General features: G+C 36.8%; 1 protein-coding gene across 1 annotated transcript; it reads left to right on the top strand.

The window, feature by feature from the left end:
- Window positions 1-859: 859 nt before the first annotated feature.
- LOC131160054 (cationic amino acid transporter 1) lies at window positions 860-5,634 on the top strand. The gene is made up of 3 exons (XM_058115365.1): window positions 860-1,026; window positions 1,412-1,833; window positions 4,218-5,634. The coding sequence occupies exons 2-3, from the start codon at window positions 1,413-1,415 to the stop codon at window positions 5,603-5,605; spliced, it is 1,809 nt and encodes a 602-aa protein (XP_057971348.1). The 5' UTR covers window positions 860-1,026; window position 1,412; the 3' UTR covers window positions 5,606-5,634.
- Window positions 5,635-10,604: the final 4,970 nt, after the last annotated feature.

Here is a 10,604-nt window from a genome sequence, read left to right as displayed (position 1 = left end):
TCATAGGGTCAACATAAATTATAAAAAAATTTATTCAATTATTACTGATACAAAAAATTATTAATCCAACTGCTAATAGTGATTATGAAAAAAATATTATTTAAATTACTATATATAATAGAAAATTTAAAAATAAAATATAAAATTATAAGAAAATTTATAGGAGAACTTTACTAGAAAAGTATTGCAGTGGATCGATAATTAAAAGTAAACCTAATCCATAAAAATTATTTGAGCATAAGATAAGAATATTTTGACTTTGGTGCTAACTTATGGTCCGGTGACGTCCTATTTTATATTAGACACAGTTAGAGAAATAAAATTTCCTTTGTGTGTTTGTCCATAGCTTTCTAATTTTCTTCTTCCCCTAAAGGCTATTTGCCTGAAAGACTTCTATTCTCTTATTTCTATGGACTTGTAATGTCTTTATGATATTACGAGGGATATCTTTACAGTGGATACCCGTAACCTGCCGAGTCACTGAGGAGTAGCGCGAGGCTAACCTCTGGTTTAACGAAATTGTAATGGGTTCCTTGCAATGATCATATCATGGCGCCGAGTATGCTCTGTACTTGCCTCTATGAGGATCCTGCACATCAGAAAGGTAGTCTAGGTGGGTCCCGCATCACGGGCCGCAGTTATAGGGATTCATTATCAGCCGTCCGATTCGCACAGCAAAAAATGGGAACACTCCTGCATTGTGTCCGATAACACGCCGCGAATCATTCACGGGCTCTAGCTTCACGCTCTCGCCTGAGTCATCTCGCCAAAAAATACCCTTTTTAACTGGGTTTTTTTTATGCAGAATTTCAATGGAGCAGCAGCAGCAACTGCCACGTGTCGGTTCAACTAGTTGATTTTTAAAGTCAAACCTTGGAATCCAGCTGTGTGATTCCTGGTCCAAAAGATTCCAATATATAAAACGGCCCTGCCTCTCCAATCTCTCTCGCGCCCCGACCACAATTCGTCGTCCTTTTCAACCTTCTTTCGCCGCCTCTTCGGCCGCCGGAATCTCATTCCGATCAGGTCATCTGTCTCTCCCTCCCTCTCCATGATTCTTTAGATTCGGATCTACATAATGTTCCTCTCTCTCTCTCTCTCTCTCTCTATTTGAAAAAAAATTCTGTATTTTTTAAAGAATTTATCTCTTCATTCTGTGTTTTTTAAAATTTATTTCTTATTTTTCAAAATTTATTTCTACACATCTTCATCTTTAATGTCGTTCTCGTGATCAAAATTTCCAGATTTTCCGATCATCACATCCAAATCACGGATTTTTTTTTTTTTTTTGGGTTTTTGGCAGAGGCGAACAGGGTAAAACGCCGTCGTTTCAAACACCTTTAGCAATATTGAAATTCAATGGGTGTAGTGATGATTGATTCTTTGTTTTTATTTTTTTTTGAAAGTGCAGAATGGGGGTAGGGAACGAAGCGGGCGAGGGAGGAGGAGGGGTGAGGAGGAGGCGTTGCTCGTGTACGAAAGACGATTTTTTCCCGGAAGAGTCATTCAAGAGCTTCGACAACTATGTGAAGGCATTAGCTCAGACTCCAACCCGGTTGGTGGATCGGGTCTTTACCCGATCCATGGACCACACCGAGCTCCATGAGGTGAAGGCCCGGAGCCAGCACGACATGAAGAAGAACCTCACCTGGTGGGACCTCATCTGGTTCGGCCTCGGAGCTGTCGTCGGCGCAGGAATCTTCGTCCTCACCGGCCAAGAAACCAGGGAGCACGCCGGTCCCGCCGTCGTCTTGTCTTACGTGGTTTCGGGCATTTCCGCCATGCTTTCCGTTTTTTGTTACACTGAGTTCGCGGTTGAGATTCCGGTCGCAGGTATTTTTTCTTTTCTTCCCGTTTCTTGCGTTTAATTTTCGAAAAATAAATCGTGTCACATATATTATTATTACTATTGTTATTTTCCAAAAATTAGTTGGATAATTGAGAAATACCAACATGTTTGGATAATCCTCTTCTTTAAATCTAAATTTAAAATAAATCCAGAGAAAAAAAATCATCAATTGCATTCTATTTCCCTTCAAATTTTATATTTAAGATTTTTTATAGTAAAATATCCATACCTTATGTCTTTATCATACATCTCACTTATTATTTGTAAATTTTGTTTAAAATAACAATTAAGATAATAACAGGATGCTTTAATAATACTTAATAATTTTTAATTTATTTAAAGATTAATAATTTTGTTTTTGAAGTGTTCTTCTTTAAAAAGTAGGATTGATCTTAGTTAAGGGACACAAAATAAAAATGTACTCCTTATTTATTTGGGTCTGAGATTTATTCTCTTTAGTTTTGAATACAAATAGGTGTGGACTTACAGCTTGTCTGTATTCCTCCATGCGTTGTGAAAACATTATCTTCAAACAACGACTTCTACACCGATACTCCATTCCACACTTGGATGTGTATAAATTAAAGTTTGAATTCGCTGTATGGGCATATATGGTCAAATATTAATTAATTGATTACTATGATAAGACACACTTTGTACGTAATTATTTATTTAATAGGAGTAATAAGACACTTGGCCACCCCCTGCCGTGCATTTCATTCCAGTATGTACAGATTTGCAAAAAGCCCAAACGGGCAATTAATTAATTTCAAAGTATCTTAGCGAATTGAAATAATATTGAGTGATTAATTTAATTGGTGGAGGTGTGTGGACCCTTTCATTAAAAGAAAACGATTTGGAAACAAAAGCTTATAAAAAAAAATATTAAGATTGAGATTTGGTAGAAAAAAAAAAAAATACTATTCTGCTTATTCACACGCATGCCATACATAGCTAATATGCCGAATCTTTTATTTTTAGAAGCAGATATATATATATATATATATATATATATATATATATGTAGTAGTAAATAGAGAGAGTATAATCTATATTTTTATTCATGTTTAGCGCATGGAATATGATATTTCAGATAATTTGGTGTCAAAAAACTTTCAAGTTTGAATTTTTAAAGCGTAGCATATATTTTTTTGATTTTCCAATTCATAAGAATTTAGGGGTGGTAAAACGGGTTAGCGGGTTAGATTCGAACGGGTCATAAACGAGTTGGAATTAGACGGATTTGGGTTCGGGTTGTCACGTTTATTAACAGGTGACTATTTTGTAAATCCAAACTTGCCCGTTTAATAAACGGGTCATTTGTTTAAAAAAATATAATTTATTTATTTTAAAAATTTTAAATATTTCATATAAAATGACATATATATTTTTTTAGAAAAACACTTATTTATTTTATTTTTGAACGGGTCATAAACGGATCACTCGGCCCGAACCTGCCTAACCCATTTAATAAACGAGTTGGCTTGTACTAAACCCAAACTCGATTTAAAGGGGCGGGTCACGGATCATCCGTCAGGTTTCGACCTATTTTGCCTCTCCTACATAAGATTTTAGTGTGCATTAGGTGGTGCTTTGATTAAACTTTTGAATCTCTCAAATCCTCTTATTATCTATTAATAAATAAAGAGTAAAATTTTAAAATTCTCCTAGCTAATTATGTTTTCTAAATATGACACCGTATCTTTTGGATTTTTTTAAACAAATATAAAAAAAGTTTACTAATATATTGTTTGGAGCATGAATTTCAAAACTTGAATTTGGAATTGTGTGAATTTGAAAAAAAATTATATAAATTTATACTTTGTTTTGTCCAAATCCACACAAAAAATTCAAATTCAAGGTCTCAATGAAAATTTACTTTCATCAACAAATTAAATTATAATTTCAAGAGGGTTTTATTGATAATTGTACTCGGGAGTCCTTGATAATTAATGATCTGAAATTAGGAAAATGCATTTTTCATATTTAGAAAATTTATGATTATTTCTCATTTACCCTTTCAAAAAGAGGTCATCCTAAGTTTCTAAAGATTGCATAATGTATTCATCTTTTCGTGCTGCATTATGCATGAATTTGCCATATAGAAGTGCTATTGATACTGAAAAATAAATTGGCAAGTGTTCCACATTTGTTTTTGGTATCAAATAAATTTTTTTTTATTTTTTTATTTGTATTAATAAAAACAAATAATATAAAATGTTAATTCGAATATATATATATATAACAGTGTAAATCCAAATGCTCACATGTTATGGTTGATGGATTTCAAATTGTAAAGGAAACATTAATTGTAACTATTTCTCAGCTTATAATTAAACTCAATTGACACTTGGCACGCAACGTTCAGGCGGATCATTCGCCTACCTCAGGGTAGAGCTAGGCGACTTCATGGCATTCATCGCCGCCGGCAACATCCTCCTGGAGTACGTGATTGGGGGCGCCGCTGTGGCCCGCTCCTGGACCTCCTACTTCGCCACCCTCTGCAACCACGACCCCGATGACTTCCGCATCATTGTCCACGGCATGAACCCCGACTACGGCCACCTCGACCCCATCGCCGTCGTCGTCATCTCCGTCATCTGCGTCCTCGCCGTCTTGAGCACCAAAGGCTCCTCCCGCTTCAACTACCTCGCCTCCATTTTCCACATCTTCATCATCGTCTTCATCATCGTCGCCGGCTTCACCAAGGCCGACCTCAAGAACTACACCCCCTTCGCCCCCTTCGGCGCGCGGGGCATCTTCCAAGCCTCCGCCGTCCTCTTCTTCGCGTACGTTGGCTTCGACGCCGTCGCCACCATGGCCGAGGAAACAAAAAACCCCGCCCGCGACATCCCCATCGGCCTCGTCGGCTCCATGGCACTCACTACCCTCATCTACTGCGTACTCGCCGTCACTCTCTGCCTCATGCAATCCTACAAATACGTCAACGTCGACGCCCCCTACTCCGTCGCCTTTCAGGCAGTCGGCATGGGCTGGGCCAAGTACGTCGTCGCCGCCGGCGCGCTCAAGGGCATGACCACTGTTCTCCTCGTCAGCGCCGTCGGGCAGGCTCGCTACCTCACCCACATCGCGCGCACTCACATGATGCCGCCGTGGCTGGCGCAGGTTCACAGCAAGACGGGGACACCGGTGAACGCGACGGTGGTGATGCTGGTGGCCACGGCAGTGATCGCCTTCTTCACCAAGCTCAACATCCTCTCCAACCTCCTCTCCATCTCCACCCTCTTCATCTTCATGCTGGTGGCCGTAGCGCTCCTCGTCCGCCGATACTACTCCACCGGCGAGACTACGCCGGCGAACCGGAACAAGCTCGTGGCCTGCCTGCTCCTCATAGTGGGGTCTTCCATCGGGACGGCGGCGTATTGGGGAGTGAGCGACGGGTGGGTGGGGTATGTGGTGATAGTGCCGATATGGTTCATAGCGACGTTTTGTCTGTGGGCGTTTGTGCCGCAGGCGAGGGCGCCAAAGCTGTGGGGGGTGCCGTTGGTGCCGTGGCTGCCGGCGGCGTCAATATTCATCAACATATTTTTACTGGGATCGATAGATAAGGATTCATTTGTGAGGTTTGGGGTGTGGACTGGGCTTCTGCTGCTCTACTATTTATTCGTGGGGTTGCATGCTTCTTACGACACGGCAAAGGCGTATGAAGGGAAGGCTAGGGAAACGACAACGCAGCATTGGAATAGGGTTGAAGAGGGCTCTGGGGTTACTCCACCTGCAGCAGCTGCCAATTAATTAAGCTAATTAAATAATAAATATCTATACGCTCATATATATATATATATATATATATATATATATATATAGAAAATGCGTTTTGTAAATAGCCACAGTTACATAAGCAATGCTTGTGCGGTGCACATGCATCCTGGCTTGTGATAGCTAGGTGTAATTTGTGATCAGTAGCTGCAGCTGTTGTTATATTTGTGAAGATCCTGGATGCTTCAAGAAGCCTTTTATGAGATTGAAGGGAAGTTGCGTTATACTTGCATAAAATTTGTTCCTGATTGTTGAATTTTACATCATTCTTTTCATTAAGAGGTGGAAAAATTATTAGGTACATTCAATATATTTAGGTCCTGAATTTGAAAAATATTAGAGCAAAAAAAAAAAAAATGAGAGAAAGAGTTTATTTATTTATTTTTTATGTTTGTTATCAAAGGAAGTGATCCAAAGAATAAAAAAAAAAAAAATGCTATTCATTGAATAGAAACTCAATTTTACAAATGATTAACATTTTTTTTTAAAATTTTAATAATATTAGAATAGTGAAAATGCAATAGAAAATAAATTTATTTTAACTTGTTTTCCTTTTCTTTCTATTGCTCAAACAAAATTCTTCACTTAAATAGGCACTCAATATCTTTTAAATTTAATCATATTTCATATTTTAGGAACATTTTGATGAATAATTTTTGAACTACGGTTTATACATAATTGAGTACCAAGCAGTACTAATGATTATCAACATGCATGATTTATGGTTGGAGTGGCTACCTAATAAATTCTTAAGAGAGTGAGCATAATGATACATACACTGATACACCTTTCGAGTTTTTATTGTGGATTTGTAGGTTCAAAAATAAGTTGATTGTGTTTGGAAATATTATTTTTAGGCCTTAAATTTGAATGTGTGGAGATTTAGATAAAATACTAGTTAATTTAGTTTTGTGTTTTGTTAAAAAATCTAAATCCAACATCAGAAACCTAAGAATTTTTCTATTACGTACATTTCTCTTATTTGAATCCAACACTTGCTTTAATCTCTGTTTGTGGTGACATAAGTCCCTCCCTACAACTCATGAATTAACAATTCTCACAGCAACATGGTCTACTCGATATGATTAACGAAACATTTTACAAGAATCTTTCACAAAATCACAAAATTGACTAATTATACTCCTGACAATGAAACCAAGGATACTGATATCTTGGTAGTATTTTGAGTAACTCCTCAACCAAGAGTTCCACGTGAGGAAGTAGGAGCCACGGTAGCTGTTGAATCTTCTAATGGTACATGGAAAACTGTGTGGACCCATGGACTTACTAGCCTTGATCAGTACAAAGGAAGATGCTACCACATTGAGCCCATTGTTGGAGAAGAAAATTAATATATTGCTTATGTAACTTACCCCTTGGACCTTTTTGAAGAGGGTTCCGTTACTAACATGTTTATTTCCATTGTGGATAAAGTTGTCTTAGCTCACATACACCCCATCTCTTAACTAAACGAAAGTTTTATAATAACCTAAACCAAAATTAAAGCTAAATTAATTGAGGGTGGGAGGAGGTTGATGAAGAAGGCACATCACATGGTAGTAGCTTGCTCATATTTTCCCAGAGGAGGGGTGAATTGGAGATTTTTAAATTTTCTTCTTAGGTTAAATTAGATAACAACAGTATTGCACAACCTAGGGTCTATCCAATCAATCACAATTCTCACAATTATTCAAAACATGTATGTAAAGCAGTTAATACATAAATCAAACATACATGACCTAAATTTAAAGTGCTGAGAATAAAATGCGCAAGGAAGAGAATGACACAAGATATGATATCGGGGTTTGGCCAATACTGTCTACATCTCCGCTTCAAGCTCACAAGAAAGAGGATTCCACCAACTTTGCTGACTTACGGGTGAAGCGCCATTGATTACAATTACCCTTTCCTTACTTGGTAAGGGAATACCCTAGTTCAGATTCACACGGCTGACCCCAACTTTTACAACCACACCTTAGAAAGGTGTACATGGTTTTCTTAATTGGGTTTAAACCATCCGGTGCTTTCTTAACCGGGTCTAAGCAATCTGGTGCACGTTGCAGGCCAATGCAATCCTCCTTCGACAATCACACGTCAGGAATACAACAGACATAAAACTTTATGTACAAATGAACGTGCTTCTACAATAAGCAGATATGTACCATAATATGATCAATAATGCACTCACAAATGATAAAGATTTATGCTCAAAGTGAGATTTGTCAAGTTATATGTCCACTCTCAAGAATGTATGTATATATATGTGTGAGAGTGAGACCTTTAATTCAATATAGTATATTCAATAAAAGAATAATCAAAGGTACTTTAAAAATCCTAAGAAAATATCTCGAAAAAATTTATCAAATATCAAGCACAATAGATATTAGAGTTTAAGCTTGCAAAAACGTTTATAAAAAATAATATGCAAGCTTTTGATTCTTGCAATAAAGATGCTAAGAATTAGAAGCAAAGATAGCTCTTCCCAATACTATATTTATTAATGAAATATAATGGGAAAAGAATTTTTAACTTACTCTAAAAAATCAAGATCAAACCATGCAAATATGAGAGAGAGTAATAAGCTATATAAAGATGTATAAATGCCCACAAGATTGAGTATTCAATCTACCTTCAAGTTGCAATAACTTTGCAAATGAAGGAGAAGAACACAATTGCACTCTTTCTAAAATATGCAATCAATAAAGTATGAGAAAGAGTTTTAAATAATATGCTTGCAAGAATGTGGGAGTATGAAAGATTTTAGCACAAAAATATTTCAAAGAAAAATTGCTAATCAAAATGCTAATCCCATACCTAATCAGGACAAATGAAGGGGTATATATAAAATTCCATTAATTTTAGACTATTAGGGACACAGAGGGAATTTTTTGAAAAAGTTTAATTAAAATTAACCCTCATTTAACGCTGTAAAAATACGTGAACTCGAGAGGTTCGGTTGCTCGAACAAACACATTAAATTTGAAAGATCTTGCGAGTTTGGTTGACCGATCACTGTGTTGGTTGGCCGAGCCAAGGCTATTTTGCAAACCTTCATAGGTTTGGTCGCCTAGCCTAAGGTTTGGTTTCTTGAATGGTTAAGCTTGGTCAGCCAGTCAATTTTAGACCTTGAGGGCCAGTCTGCCGAGGCAGATGAGTTAGATTGGGATCTTTGTTTGGGCAGCTGAGGAAGATGTGTGATAAATAGGATGGTCGATTGAGCCCCTTTAAAAAGTCTTTAATAAATAATTGTTATCTTTTTGAGTCTGATCCCTATTTTGATGCTGATAAAGCATCTATATCTTATGTATGCACTTAGTGCGTCAACAGGTTTACATTTCGACACGGACATAAGATACGAGTAAATGGAAGCCTAATGGACTTAAAGCTCACATCATACTGGCACATTCCATGAAGAGAAAAGCAAAGAAGAAAGAAGACATTTGTTTATTTCAATTGTAATTACATTTAGTTTTTTATATTATGGTCTGTAATAACTACATCTTATGTATGATAAGTATTAAATGCTCAAACCATAGGCTAAGCATTAGGACCTAAATGTTATAACTTATTCACATATGGTTAAATACGTTCAAGGACAAAAAGAAGGCTTAGACTTCGGTTGACCGACGCTAGATTTTTTGGACTTAATTTAAAAGCCTGGGCCTTAGACTGACCTTAGGTCCCCAAACACTTCATGAAAAATCCCCTATATCTTAAAAGTTATACCTATGCGAACAAGGGTGACTTCTAAATAAAAAACAAGACCTAACTTGCATTTTGAAAGGGCTTTGGGCGACCGACCTTAAGGCATTATAAATGCCTCAGTCGACCAAATAGGCCAGAATTCAACATGTTGACTAAGGCTTGAGCGACCGAACAGTATTTGAACTAATTGTCCATGGTTGACCGAACCTTGAAGTTGATTTTTCCTACCTACCTTGGTCGACTGAACCATCAGTTCAAAATACCTTCAGTCAACCAAACTCACCCTCTTAGCAAACCGACCTTAAGACCAGGCACCCAAACCTATGAAGGTTTGGGAAATCGCCTAGCTCAGCTGACCGGCCTTTGGTCATAGTCAACCAAATAAGAAAAATGGCTATGAGCTGATGTGAGTGTTTGGGCGACCAAACCTCTCGGGTTCACTTGAAATAACCACGTTACTTAGGGTAAAAATGCTAATTAAAATTTTCTAAAAATTCCTTTTGAGTCCCAACTATTATTTTTTGAGGAGAAACTATATCACTCCATTTGCTCTAATTAGGGATGAAATTAGAAAATTGATTAAGGAAAAATCCTCTCGAATTCTTATACTCCCATTTGGCGATGCAACATATTTTCAAGCAAATTTTTTCACTCTCTTACATTACATGCTAAAATCTTTTTAAGAGTAGAGAGATTTATTTGCTTATCACTTGAAAATTAATTGCAAGTTGAAGTGGAGTTTTGAGCTTTATTGTTGCGAGTATTTTCCTACACAAATCTCTATATACTCTCAAATTTCTAGACTCATTTGAAAATTCTTCATTGAGAGTTTTCTTGATAATTTTTCCCATATTGTTATTGATTGATTAGCATTGTTTGGGAAAATTATTCTAACTTGTGAGTTTCTTGCATACAAATTGCAAGAACTGAAAGTTTACTTTTATCCTTAATAAATCTTTTGTAAACTTAATCCATAAACTCTTTTGTGCTTCATTTTTTAAATATATTACTGAGTTGTTTGAGTAAGGTTATTTAGATTCTTTCATTACTTACACTATGAATATATCTTCTAGAATCAAAGACCTCACTCACTCACTCACACACACAAACACACACACACACACACACACACACACACACACACACACACACACACACACACATATCTTGTTGTGAGTAGATACATTGTTTAGACCAAATTCCACTTGAGTATTAATTCCTTATCATATATGAGTGTATTGAGCATATTGTTGTACATAATCTGTTTAGT

This window comes from Malania oleifera, chromosome 7, assembly GCF_029873635.1.
Source record: "Malania oleifera isolate guangnan ecotype guangnan chromosome 7, ASM2987363v1, whole genome shotgun sequence".
In the NCBI taxonomy this organism is placed as follows: domain Eukaryota; kingdom Viridiplantae; phylum Streptophyta; class Magnoliopsida; order Santalales; family Ximeniaceae; genus Malania; species Malania oleifera.
Note: the sequence above shows the minus strand (reverse complement) of the source record. Positions and strands in the feature narration are given on the sequence as shown.

What these genes read in the sequence shown, in the direction of transcription:
- LOC131160054 (XM_058115365.1), top strand. Translation starts at nt 1,413, where the DNA reads ATGGGGGTAGGGAACGAAGCGGGCGAGGGAGGAGGAGGGGTGAGGAGG. An exon ending in GGTTGAGATTCCGGTCGCAG is followed by an intron (nt 1,834 to 4,217) that starts GTATTTTTTCTT and finishes CGCAACGTTCAG; the next exon opens with GCGGATCATTCGCCTACCTC.